The 14,195-nt window shown below is 43.5% G+C and overlaps 1 protein-coding gene across 4 annotated transcripts in view; it reads left to right on the top strand.

Annotated features, from left to right (window-relative positions):
• nfatc1 (nuclear factor of activated T cells 1) overlaps positions 1-14,195 on the top strand; it is a 34,571-nt gene that overhangs the window by 7,567 nt on the left and 12,809 nt on the right. For all 4 annotated transcript variants that reach the window (XM_027019544.3, XM_081716346.1, XM_081716348.1 and 1 more), the window contains exons 5-8: positions 120-292; positions 1,199-1,339; positions 10,505-10,560; positions 12,697-12,829. In XM_027019544.3, coding sequence (XP_026875345.2) covers positions 120-292; positions 1,199-1,339; positions 10,505-10,560; positions 12,697-12,829 — 503 coding nt within the window. The remainder of the gene's footprint in view (positions 1-119; positions 293-1,198; positions 1,340-10,504; positions 10,561-12,696; positions 12,830-14,195) is intronic.

Here is a 14,195-nt window from a genome sequence, read left to right as displayed (position 1 = left end):
AACCAGCCTGTATCTGCCATTGTTTTTCTGAAATATATATGTTTATTGAATCGTCGTCCAACGGTGTGCATCTCCCTTTTGTCAATTAAAATGGATTTATGTCTTTTGTTTTGTTCAAGAATCGACTGTGCTGGGATTCTGAAGCTGCGGAACTCTGACATCGAACTACGGAAAGGCGAGACGGACATTGGGCGGAAGAACACGCGCGTGAGGATGGTGTTCCGCGTCCACATTAACCAACCCAATGGCAGGACGGTCTCCCTCCAGGCGGCCTCCAATCCCATCGAGTGCTGTGAGTAGACACGCCTCATCGCGAGATCACGTATGCTTTTAACGGCTAACTTTTGGCCGTTGGGAATGGCTGCTGTCTTTTTTTGGTCTTCCTCCATGCACCCATACAACAGCCGTGATATTTAAAAGTGATAAGAATGTGTCAGCCCTGTGGAGGTCACTTCCCACTGTGACACATTAAATGTGGAAGATGCAGCAGAATTTACAGCGGTATTGACGTGACTAGCTGTAGCGTTTGTGAGCAGACTTGGCTAACGTATTTCTTCAGCTATTCAGTGTGACTTTCTTGACCACTGGATGAAAGTTTATCACACATTTTTGTCTTCCAATGGCAGTTCTTGGAACTGCCGTTTGCCAGGAGTTGTCATATACTATGAGGCAAATGAGAAGGATCATTACACGGTGAGCACAGCTCATAAAATAGGAGGGATTTCTGGTGCGTGGCCAGTCGGTTACTGAAAACAGCAGCAATATGAAACATATCAGCAAACAGCGAGCTAGCCAGGCTTCTTTAGAGTTTATTTGTAGAGGATAAGGTTTTCATGAGCTTTTTATGTTCTTGCGTCATGCCTGCTCAGTATCTTAACCAGATTCCAAGACTATTCTGATGCATTTTCTCACTGGCATTATAGTAAATGATTGGTTTTTGATGAGTTGGCTATTGATGATTGTTTATTGATTTTCTTAGTTAAAATAATTATCCCCAGAACGAATACAGCTGTAGAATATTTATCTCAATAAACCCATGTTCAGGACTTTTTAGGAGCACATAAAGTTCAGGCTACAGGAGACATATTTTTTTGCCCAATGTGAATTGTGACATCTTAAAGACTAAACCAGTTTTACTGAGGCCACCTTGAATTCGGCTTTACCGCGCTCATTTCGTGTTGTTCCCGTGTGCTGTTAGCCCAGCGGTCTGCGCAGGAGCTGCCACTGGTGGACCGGCAGAGCATGGAGAGTGGTAGCACCTCAGGGGGAGACAGGATGGCTCTCAGTGGACACAACTTCCAACCTGACTCCAAGGTGGTGTTCGTGGAGAAAGCGCAAGGTAGGGGAGCCCTTTCCAACTGTGTGTGTGGTGGTGGTTGGACCATAGAACAGCTGGATGGAGTCAGGCCAGTCTTAATTGACCTAGTCCTCCTTGCTCCATCTAAGTGCTTGGAAAGGCTACATTGGGATTCCATGTGGCTCTAAGCCAGATAAAAGCTTTTCAAAAGTAGGGCATTTGTGGTTTATGGTTGCTGTCTGTCCAGGTTTATCCATTTTAACCCACAGAGATAAAACGTATCCATGTATATATCTGTGGGTCCCCTTCATCCAAAATTCTCTAAAGCCTGTATATATGTGTGCATCCTCATACCCTTGCGTGTGCACACTCTGTCACGCCCCTTCAGACCGCTACTTCCCTCCCTCGCTCCCTTCTCTGCCGTCAAAATATCCCTCTCTCTCTGCCAGAGTACTACATGTGGAGCACATTAATGTGCTGTATTTTTAACCCAACAGATTTACATTTCTAGAACTTTCCATTGCCTGCACCGCCTAGGAATGAAGTGCAAACAGCAAATGTGGCCGTCTCCACTGTCCCTTGTGCCTGGATGTTTGTTTTGATTTTTTTTTCTCTCACCCCCTCTCTCTCTCGCACCTTCTTTTACTTCCTCACCCTCTTGCTCTCTCTCTCTTTCACCCTCTGTCTCTCACTCCCTCCTGGACAATGTAACATCCTGCGCTACTCTAGCAGCAACACATCAAATGTCCAATATATCTCTCAAGGACATAAAAAGACAAGAATAGGTTCAGTTATAACCCCCAGCTGTTGATACCAGAGGTTTACAAACAGTAATTGACTTAGTAAAAAAAGTAAAAATTGAGTAAAAATTAGTAAAAATTGAGTTAGTAAAAAAAAAAAAAAAAAATTAATTAAAAAAAAAAGCAGAGGAAAAACTCACAAGAGGTAGAGGAAGGGAAGAAGCTGAGGGGTGTAAACATGCTGGATATCCCATAGCTCGCGGAGCGAGGCTGGAGGAAGCACCTTCATTGTTCTACCTGTGAAGAGAGGGCTCCAGGACACGCTAGGCCGCTGAGACCTAGAATAACGTCGGCGTCCTGTTTTGGCAGCCATTTTGCTGGAGCAGGCTAGAACAATGAGATATTAATTTCTTCAGCAAGAGCTCAAATTTTCTTGCAGTTGCACCCATGTTATTCTATCAAAACATTTTTGTGATCATCTTCATAAGCAGGCCTTGGATATTTATGAAAGGATACATGTTTTTGTGTCAGTTTACATCAGTTTTTGCGAATTCTGTGATATCAGGGAAAATATAACATTATTTTCAGTACAAACAGCCAAGAACACATTTTCCTTCATTTTTGAATGCCCGCAAGTTGTCTGCATAGACAGTATTTGAGATTCTTAAATGTGCTAGTTCAAACAACATATCATTAAGATTTTCTTGGACTTTAGCCACTGGTTTTGCTGTGGTGTGTGTGTGTGTGTGTGTGTGTGTGTGTGTGTGTGTGTGTGTGTGTGTGTGTGTGTTGGGGCTCATATGTGTCTTTGCTGGCTGGATGAAGGGCGTGTGCTCTTGTTTACGAAGAGGGTTTCCCTGTGTCTGGCACTACATGGGGATTCTTGGGCAATCCTCACATGGAAACTCCCCTCTGCCAGGCCGCCTCCATTAGCCACGACAGCACACTCTTTTTCTCCCTCTCTCACTCTCTCTCTCTCTCTCTCTCTGTCCTGCCACCCAGCATGGAATAGTTCTGCCACTACTTCAGCCAGTGATACAGGGAGGTCTACCATAGCAGTACACACCACTGGCATAAAACACTGTTAGGAATCCCACTTTCCATTTGCATTCACAGTACTTTATGTGCTGAATCGGCGACTGCCGCATGCATCTTTTGCTCTAACTAATGCAGCGAGATAAAGTGGATCAGTACAAATGTGATGACAGGTGAAAGATAGGTGTGAGTGGGCGCTGGGCATGCCTCAGCATGTGAAGAAGGGTTTCTCATAGTCTGACTCATGAGGAAATCTCTCCACCTACCTCACACTCTCTCTCTCACACACACACACCTTCTCTCTCTCCTTCTCGCTCTCTCCTGGGTAACGTTGCACTTCTCTACCCGCTGCACATCCAGTGTATCTCTCAGAGAAATAAAAATACAAGAATGGGTTTAGTGATCAGAGGGCAAAGAGAGATCCTCAAAGTGAAAGGAATTGTCTGCCCTCTTAGTCCTGTCAGCCCTATTGGTAAAAAGACCAAGTTGATTTGAACTATGTAATCATTATGTCAAACTATACTAAGTAAATTAAGGAATCGTTATTTAATGTTTCTCTCTGTAGATTTCTGAAAATAAATTCACCATTTGTTTTTCTGAAGTTAAAGATCCAAATGTAAGATTTGTCTATAGTATTTATTTGGTAAAGGAATGACGTTATAACAGCAGCACTCTGATGTGTGCAATTTTAAAGAACATGAAAGTGAGTGTTTGACTGAGTGCAGCTAGCCTGCTGTCACAGCACAAAGCGAATGTTCACGTGGACAGAAATGCTCACTCGAGAGGAACTTCATCCAAGAGCCATGATTCAGTCTGTGGCTTGTACACGGTGCCACTCATAGCCTGCTCGCAGCCATCGTGCCAAGTCAAGATCCACATCATCAATGGTTGCAGCATGCACGCGCGCGTGTGTGTCTGTGTGTGTGTGTCTGTGTGTGTGTGTATGTGTGTGTGAGCAAGTCTGGGATGACAGATGTCTGTCCTCTATGCCCTCAGACATTGCAGTGTGACCTGATCCCTAGGCTCTCCATAGTACTCTTCCTTTATCCCCGCCCCACTGACAGTTGCGATAAAACCCAACCGAGAGGTTAGCATGCACTTCCTGTCTCCCCAAAGCTGCCAGATCAGACGGGCCAGAGATCCTGATGCAGTTGGATGCCATGTAAAACTTGCTGGCATAACCGTTTGTATGCAAATGTGTAATAACGGATCTGAATGGTGTTTGCATACCCCTCCCCTTTTAGCAAGGCTGATGTCTAGTGTCTTTCTCAGATGTGTGTGTGTGTGTGCGTGTGTATGTGTGAGTTTGTGTGCGTGCATGTATGTGTGCATGCACAAATGTTCATGTGAGTGTGGGTGAGTCTATTAAAGATCAGTGGGGATTCCTAGCACGGAGGGAGAAAGAGAAAGAAATAGTCAGACACAAAGCAACTCCCTCATGACGGAGGAGTGCTTTCACATCTGGACTGTTTGGGTCTCTCACTGGCTGCCCAGCTGCTGAACTACTTTAGCAGTCTCCTCTTGAAAACCATTTAAAAGGAGCCCTTGTTTACTAATAAAAAGGGTATTTTGTCATGGCTGAATTCAGGGAACTGTTGAAGTGCACAGCTACTGAAATATATGAGTAGTGATTAAATTTAAAATTACTTATTGACACCACATCTGTTTCTATAGCTATTTACAAATCCAGAGGAAGCGCTTGCCTAAAATAGGTCACGGTTGTTTTGGACTTCATCTACGGTCCATCAGTCATTAGGAAAGCAAGTTGGTAGTGATTCAGCAAAGACAACCTCCTTGAATGTAAACAGATTTTTTGCATTTTACCTAGAGCACCAGTAACCCAAAACTCTGGCTCTACAGCTAGTTGACCTAGTATCAGCAACAGAAAACTTAACGTGGAACCTACTTTAAATATAGAATGACAGACATGCCAACTTCTGAATTTTGATACAACTGACATAGTCATGCTAGAAAAACAAAAGCAAGACTGAGCTTTCAGCATTACCTGGGGAATCTAGAAAATGCTAAAAAATCACATTGCATCGATCCTGTCAAATCAAGTCAAATGTATTTATATAGTAGTGTATAGTGTTGTCACAAAGCAGCTTTACAAGTGTATGGGTCCAGGTCCCTAATGAGCAAGCCATAGGTGACAGTGGCAAGGAAAAACTCCTTAGGGAAGAAACCTCAGGAGGACCAAGACTCAAAAGGAGGGCCTGTCCTCCTAGGGACATAATTTCATTATTCCATTATGTTTAGTCCAAGTAGCCACTTCAGTGTAGATGTGGGAGTCTCAGCTGCTCCTGTGGGTCCAGGGTGGGTGAGCTGTTTCTGTGTCCACTGGAGTAGATGGAGGGGCAGGATGGAAATGGCAGCATCAGTTCATCTGCTTACCACATTTTCTGGCGTCATCTTGGATTCTTTGTCACTGATGAGCAGGTCTAGTCCAGTGTTGGCACCATCTCCACGGTAACATGCAAATAAAACACAAAGATGTTGTTAGATGTGTAAAGATGAGTAACACATGAGCAGTTCATATTCAGTGGACTCGTGCCAGTGTTCAGCCTGCAGCTCCAACAGGTTTATCTCTAGCAGCAGAACTAAAAGAGGGCCAGAGGGTGACTACGAGTGACTGCATGTCAGCGCCTCACATCACCAGAATCTATGACCAGGGGCTCCAGGGCTCTGTACATTTATATATAGGAAGCTAACCGAAAACTTGAGTGAATAAGTAAGTCTTTAACCTGGATTTAAAAAACTGTCCCAAATTAAAACTGAAAGGCTGTTCCATAACTCTTCCCCTGAGTGTAATCTTACTAATTCTAGGAACTAAGAGAGACCCTGCATTTTAAGAGTGCACTAGGCGAGGTGGGTTATAGTATACAGTGAGTTCACTCAGATACTGTGGGGCCAGACCGTTTAGTGCTTTATACGTCAACAAGAGTATTTTAAAGTCAATTAGAAATTTAATTGGGAGCCAGTGCTGAAAGAACAGGACTGATGTGGTCCCTTGTAAGGACTCTGGCTGCTGTATTCTGTACAAGTTGGGGTTGATTTAATAACTTTAGAGTATCCAATTAGAAGACCATTACAATAATCCAGTCTTGATGAAATAAAAGCATGGACCAGTTTCTCTGAATCTGATGGGGAAAATGTATATCTCAGTTGAAAATCATTTAAAAGGAACTTTTGTTTACTAATAAATAAAAAGGGTATTTTGTTATGGTAGAATGCTTATGAATAATTGTTCTTAACTTTAGCATATACAATAAGAATAATGAGAGGCCCTGTCAAAATGGGGATTGGATATTTTGAAAATGCAGTTTTGAGTGGAAGAGAAACATTTTTACCCAGTTGCTGTGTTTGAGTGATTAATAAGGTCAACATTCCCAATAGTGTGTGTGTGTGTGTGTGTGTGTGTTTGTGTTTGTGTGTGTGTGAGAGAGAGAGTGCACATGCGTTTGCATATGTATGTCAACCTCCATTAACAGCCATGCAGTAGTCATGCTGAAGACTGGTGTGCATGTGTAGGCGTGTGTGCCCCTGTGTGCGTGAGTCAGCATCCATTAGCTGATTTAGTCCACGTATAAGTCTGAGTGGAGCTCAGCCCCAGACAGTTCAGGTTGATTTTGGCTTTTTCTTGTGTCTGCCACGATGGTTCGACTGAATTCTTCACGGCTAATCTGCCGGGCACCTTGCCCAACCGATGGCTTTACTTACACCGAAACTATATAAATTAACCAGGACAGGGAAAACCCAAGCAAAAGCTGCGAAAAGACACCAAGGTGTTAAATTGCACTGCCATATTTGAAGTTAGTCGCAGCTTTGCATGGTTAAGGCTCAGTCACGCATGCCAAATGAAGTTAGGCACATTCTTAACTTATATGCTTAGGCAAAGGGTGGCCAATAGCCTTATATGGAATTAATCATTCTTGCTTAATCTTGCAACATAAATATGCAGAGAAGTATCATTCTAAGGGTTGGTTGAGAGAGGGAAGTTGAGAGAGTTTATGTGTAGGTGTCAGCTGTGTTCAGGGTGATAGTCTCGCTGGGTGAATATTGTTCGGTGGAACTCCCTCTCAACACTAGACAACAATGGCCTCTCCTAAAACGTCCTGACGTCCGCCTGTCCCTTGACACCTTCTAGAACAATAGCCCGTTTTCACAAACAAACAGTGTACATTAACGGCTCCTCCATAATCCCAGCATTGTCCCTTTTTGGCCTGTTACAGCCCAGCAAATACAGTATGCCACATCCCTGAACATACATATGCAAGAGCACGCAGGCAAGAGCTGCACCTTTTTCATTTTTGGCTGTTATTTTGGTTTGTTTTTTTGTTTTTGTTTTTTCTTTTTCTACTAGTGCTGCACTCTCATTCTGCAGCATTTGAAAGTGCCAAAAGAACAGGCCTTCATCCAGCAGAACTGTCCACAGCTGCACCTCATCAGTGCTCTGGAAAACTGGCGCTTAAGAGCAGCTGCAATTAGGGTCATCCCAGTCTGAGCAGTTCTCAGTTGGTCTGTCTGTCTCTCTCTCTCTCTCTCTGTCTCTCTCTCTGTGTGTTGCATTCTAAAATACCCTGCTGTCTATCTCTCTTTCACTTCTAGCATCTAGTATAAAACTGTGTGTGTACATACATATATATATATATATATATATATATATATATATATATATATATATATATATATATATATATATATATATATATTTGTCTTTTTCTTTTCTTTCTCTTCCTGATCCCTGCACTTGGCGGAGGGTGGCGTTTCCCATTAGGCGCCACTTCCAGAGAACAAGCAGTTCCTTTCAGAGCCCTCCGGAGAGCAAGCCTATGGGGCAGCCTCTGTGCCTGTTTACTGTACGACACTTGGACGGCGGGAGCTTGGCCCCGCCCTTACTGCCTGCCTGGGGCACCGGGCTTTCTCTGCAGCCCACCCCGATCAGCTGCACAAGGGGCCTTTTGATTTGCGAAGCCCAAGCCATTCTGGAAGGGAAGTCTGGCAGTGGCATGCTGTTCCAGGAGCAGCTTCTGACCCCATTATGAATGAGAGCTAATTATGGGACCCCATCACAGCTGCAGAGGACGCACTTAGTGATGAGGATGTTTGGTATCTCTGGATCTTCTACAGGGTTTTTTTAGATGATGTCCTTGACCTTCATGCACGAGCAATAGACAAAACAAGAAGGTGATGGAGAAGCAGTGGGTGGGCATGCTTACCCAATCTCGCACAAGAGTTTATTCACAGTGAGTAAGCAGTTCAGGAACAGTAGCGAAGCACTGAGCCCTAAGAAAGGCTTGATTTTTAGGTATTTATTTTAAAAAAGAGAAGGGGGGGATAAGGGAGGGCCAGAAAAAGAAGGAGAGAAGAGACGATGAAAACGAGTGGAGCATGTGGGAGAGGGAGTGAGAGCGAAAGAGCACTTCAGTGAGGACGGAAGATAAAAGGCAGCCAGGAGGCCAGATCTGAAAAACATATTTGCTCCTGGCAGCATGGCTTAGAGCTCTAATGTTTCACTGCTGGCAAAGTTCTTATGGGGAGAGTGAGGGAGAGAGAAAGAGAGAGAGCTGCCTCTTCTCCAACTTTCATAAAAGAGTTCTGGTCTCAGTGGTTGCCACATCACAGCTGCGTCCTGTCTCAGACTCAAGCCGTCCTCACTGGCTACCCACTAAACCCCAGTCTAATGTCTAACCTTACTCTTGAAACGCAAAAAAGCAAGCCACGGAATTTAATGTCTGAATAAAACATTTGGTAGTCTGAGGAATTCTCAGCCTTGGAAGCCCCTCCAGTTGAAGACTGTAATCTTAAGTCATTTACACTATGCAGGGGATCCACTGATGTCTGGTAAAAGAAACAAAATAAGAGACATGATACCTTCACTGGCTATGGAAACTGCTTTAAGTGGATTTTAATCTGGAGGTCGACTGTAATCTTAATATTTTGTGATGCTTTATGTTATAAACAGGAAGGTGATGATCTGGATCTATTTCTATAAGAGTTTTTTGTTTGTTTGTCCCTCTGAGCACATCTGCCTAAGCAAGAAAATGAAAGTGGAAAGCCATTACAAATTTCAAAATCCCATTCAGATTAAATCCTGGATCAGAAGATGACAGCAGCGTTCCTTCTTGCTGTGCTCAATACTACCTTCGGTCTTTCTTCCTTCTTTTCTGGTACAACGCTTTACGAGTACCACTGTGCAGCAGTTTTCCTCCTGTTTTTTTCCCCTTCAAGGCCAAAACATCTCAGCTGTTGTCTGTCAGATAAAAATAGCAAATGAGATCCTAATGTGCCTTTTATCCCGAGGCGTTCGTCTGGCAAAGCCTGTTGTGGCAACTTGTGGCAGGAGAAGAGTTTAATGAAACTCTTTAATGAGGATGACGAATGGCCTCCTGTTAGCAAACAGCTTGAAAGACATGCCCGTTTTGCCTAAGGCGTGCTGCTCATTGTCGGGACATTGAGTTCGCCGCCGTTTTTATGGGCCTCCCTGGGCACTCCCTCTCACATGTTATGGGACTCCACAAGGTGGTGATGTCAGGGCCCTCTGTAGCCAGGCCATGTCACATGCTCTCCTGGCCCAGCTCACCTCGTTAGGGCAGCTTCAGGATCTCTACCTTCCCAGATGGCTTCATATGATGTAAGGGCGGGGGCCGGCTTCACAGCTGGCTCCACTACGCACATCAGAAGGCCATAGGGGTCATGCAGACTGGCTGGTCGGTTTGAACTCTAGTTAAGGTCACGTGGAGCACAGAGTTTTACCTCAGTGTGATGGTTTGTCCATCATTTTGAGAGGAATTCCATATGCTTAGGCTCTGATTCCACACACTGAATTATGTTAAGGTCAGAGCTTTGTTTTAGTTTTGCTTTGGTCTCACTTTTGTGGTCTATTTCTAGCAGGACCTGAACAAACTATTCAAAATAGATCTCCCTATGTACTGAAGTCCACACTTTCATTTGCCATGGCTTATACACTCTTATCACACACTTAGACACACTTCGTAGGTGTACAGTTAAAGGCTGCCGCCCAGCTGTTGCCATGCACATTTTGTGTTAGTCATACCCCCAACTCTTCATCAGCAATCAGTTTCTGGCCACAGGAGCCCTGTTGGTTGGATGTTTATGGGGTGATGGACCATTCCCAAACCAGCAGTGGCACCGCATGCTAGGTAATCTAGGTAACCTGCTGTGGCTAATGTACGCCTATAGAAACACACCTGTGCCACTACAATGTCATTGTCAACAATGTGGTGCAAATGGTTGAGCGATATCTCATTGTCCTGGGTCCTATGCTCAGAAACTGATCACTGAGGAGTAAGCATAAACTAAGTTGTCTCTAACAAAGTGGTTGGTGAGCATGTAATTCTGTCTCATGTGTATATTATAAAATAAGTGTAAAATGTGAAAAATAATGAGTTCTACATCTTACCATTTTCAGATGGTCATCACATATGGGAGATGGAAGCCAAGGTTGACAAGGACTCCTTTAAACCAGTAAGTCACTCAGATGAGTTCTGCTTGACAATTTTGAACAGATAATTAAACACGTGTTACTGCAGATGAGCAGAATGTTGGGCCAAGGTCTGCACAGAAATATGCGCTACGTATATGCCGGGAGTTTGGTTTGAGTTTGCAGTGGGTTTCAGTCTCTGGCTTACCCTAATGGATACACAGACAGAAACATACAAACACACACACACTTTCTCTCTCTTTCTCTGTCTCCCTCCTGGCCCTCTCACTGACTGAGGCATACTCCCAGAGCGTAGAGACCATGGTTTGGGCTTTGGGATTAGACAGTGTCTATGTGTGAGGCAGTACACCTGCTCCACATGCACACGCACACACACACATGTACACACTAATAAAGTATGTCTGTCTGCAGGTCCTAAAACCTAGTCTGTTGGAACAGGCCCATTCTAAACACTGGCAGCACCTAACCAGTGTCCTCCTAAACAACATGGAATTTGCTTGACTGAACCGTTGGTCTTTTGTCTCTGTCTGGGAATGTGACCAAACAGCTCTGCACCTGAAGCATTGCTCTTATAACCTTTAGCATGTTTTAATAAGGCACAGAAGCTTCCTAATTATAACCTTCAAAGCACATGCTCTTTAACTGGGCCTATAAAATGAGTGACTTTGTCTGTTAAATGATATGCATTAAGATATTGCAACATTGGACTTTATAATCTTGGGCACTGAATCTTTTCAGCACTTTCATCTGTATGAATTATTCAGACCACAGGACTTGTAATGTGTTTAATAGTAATCTTAAATGTCATTAACACTTAAATCCATGTTAAATGATGTATGTTGTTAAACCATATTCAGTGATTAGCTGAATCAGAATTTCTAATCTATACTGGAGCAGTAAGTATCACTGAACCTGCAAATGTTTGAAATCGAGCTTTCCTTTAACTTCTATTGGTTAATAACTTCGTGAGGCTTCCATGCCTGTTTTCAGTGCTCTCAGAGTGAATGGAGACCATCTGGTTGAATGGAGCATTAATGTGTTAAACACTTTTTTTTTTCTTTTTTTTTACAAGGGGCTCTTTGATTCCCTCCCTTCCCTACCCTGCCTGCATTTATATATTTATTTAATATGAACCAGTTTCTGACTCGCCCTAAACCACATGCTTCCTCGTGTCTAATAAGTTGCCTTATGCGTTGTGCCAGGTGCTCGCTTGACTTATCGATGGGATTTTGCTCGCTTCAATCACTTTCATCTGTGTAATAATACCGCACTTATCCTTCACTGGTCCATATGAGGCCAGGGGACAAACGGACTGAAAGCAGCACAGAGCAGGGTTTGAGTACAAACCAAATTGGGGCCCTGGGTAGACACACAGTGAGAAGAGGCGGTAGTCCACAGTGGTGCAGTGATTTCTTTGAAGAATAGAAAATTCACTGTCCATAGAATGGAAAGAGAAAGAAGTAACAGTAGGCAGAGAGCTGAGTTAACAGATGAAATTCCTTCTAGCAGTGTGCGGTTCATCTGGCTTTGCTCGGCTGCCTTGCCGGCGTGCTAATATAAACAGTGGCAGGGAGCTCACCTGCACATGGCTCTAAAACCTGCAAGAAGACTGATGACTTCCTGCCTGGCTACTGTTCAGCGCCTCCATCAGTCTGTTCCCAGCCACACAAGGTTCATTCCAGGGTAGCGGGGGATGGGAGTGAGGGATGCGTACCGTGGTCATGGCAAGAGTTGGTGCAGCAGTCAGAAGTTCACCAGAGCCTGAAGACGAAGAGTGGCAGAGCGCGGGCGAAATGTCCCCAGACGCCCTCCGAGTCAGGGCGCAAGGCAGGAAAATAAGCACGTATGCTGCTATGGCTGCCTCGCGCTCGCCACCGTCGCGCCGAAGCCGCAGCCAAGCGGGGTACCTGTGGTGTTTGGACCCTGCTGCTGCCACTGTGAACTTGAATGGTGGAGACAATGTAGTCAGTGTTCACTGGTGGCCATATAAACCATACATGCATATATTTAACCATTAAACTTGCTTGTTTATGAGTTTCTTAGCAGCATTTTAAAAATGCTGTATTTAATTTATAGTCAGTGGAGTTTAATATAGTCCCAAAGTATAAGGAGATTGTTTTGATTTGAAATGTTATATTCCTTGTTTTTTTCCTTAACAGACAAGCCTACTTGTGGAGGTTCCCCCTTATCGAAACCAAAGGATATCAAGCCCAGTTCAGGTGAACTTCTACATATGCAATGGCAAACGGAAGAGGAGCCAATACCAGCGGTTCACCTATCTGCCCCCGAATGGTAAAACTTCACTTTCTGTGTCTTAATTCAGGATTTCAGAATTCAGAACTTGTGTCTTATTCAGGTTTTCCAGAAAGAGGGCTCAAGCTATATACTGAGTTCTTACTATATACCCAGTTCTTAAACATCTCCTTATCAACATGCTTTAATCATTTGTTGGGTTATAAAGGCAAATCAGAAGCAACACCCAGGTGGGGCTCTCTATGTAAACTCTATTATGCAAATTCACCACAACTGTGAGAAAGAAATTAAAGGAAAGGAAAAAAATGGCCCCAACCTATAAAAAGTTTGAGCTACTGCCCAAGGATTAGCGTGTAACCAGCGGGTGGGTCCGAACAGTTACTCGGGGCCAACCGAATGTAGCCCTGCCCTGTCTCCCTCAGCCTGGCCATTGTGAAGTCTTTGTCCCCTCTTACGGTGCCACACTGTCCTCTCAGGCAAGACACTGAACATCTGGAGAAGTAGAGAGACCATGTGTCTGTCTATGGCATCTAAGAACAGACCTTAAGGCCAGGATCACAGTTGTTAGGGATTAAATATGCTTTGTTTTAAATATTGTTTTGAAATCTGATGCTCTTTGTTTTGTTTGCTCTTACAAAGCTTTTGCCTTGCTTTGCATGTGTTCCTTATGAAGAATGTGCTTAATGAGTGATTTACTCTATAAAATAGATACTATCTAGAGCACTTCCAGACACATGACAACAATCAAGACAAAAGCTTTTGCAAATGATCAGTTTCGATGAACGATATACAGAAATGATAAACAGATCACAGGCGTGTTTCATTTTGCAAGTTCTTGGCCTTCCAGAATAAGGTATTATCAAGACATGCATATGTCCAACCGTGTTGAGGCTAAATCGCACAGCATGGCCATACACCGCTCCTCTCTCAGACAACACATCAGGAGGTCAGATGGCTTACTTCCTCCCGCTGAACCTGAAATAGGCATCTGGATTCTATTTTAGGTGTACGGTCTGTCAGGTCTGGGTCAATAGTTCCTCTCCTTCTGCATTTTGTCAGAAAGAGGAGTGTTATGTGTATACAGTATGTAATGCAAAACAATGACAATAAGCAATAGCATGATGTGTCTTGTATCTCCACCTTCCCCAAGGAAAGGATTCAAAAAGATCATTAGTCTTAAAATCATTAGTTTAAGATTAAATGTAGCTAATTATTGCATAACCAATACCTTCTTTTATATCTTGTCGTGTATTACCTCTCCATATTGTACTTTTGTTTATTCTCCAGGTCAATATGACCATTTCAATCTTCGACATAATGGTTTTCTGTTCAGCTTTCCTGTATAATGTCCATTATATTATAATATAATGTTTTTAATTTGATATGAAAGCAGTGGTAAAAGAGA

Source organism: Electrophorus electricus, chromosome 6, assembly GCF_041902795.1.
Source record: "Electrophorus electricus isolate QZ-2024a chromosome 6, ASM4190279v1, whole genome shotgun sequence".
NCBI classification, from domain to species: Eukaryota; Metazoa; Chordata; class Actinopteri; order Gymnotiformes; family Gymnotidae; genus Electrophorus; species Electrophorus electricus.
This window is presented reverse-complemented; position numbering and strand designations above follow the sequence as displayed.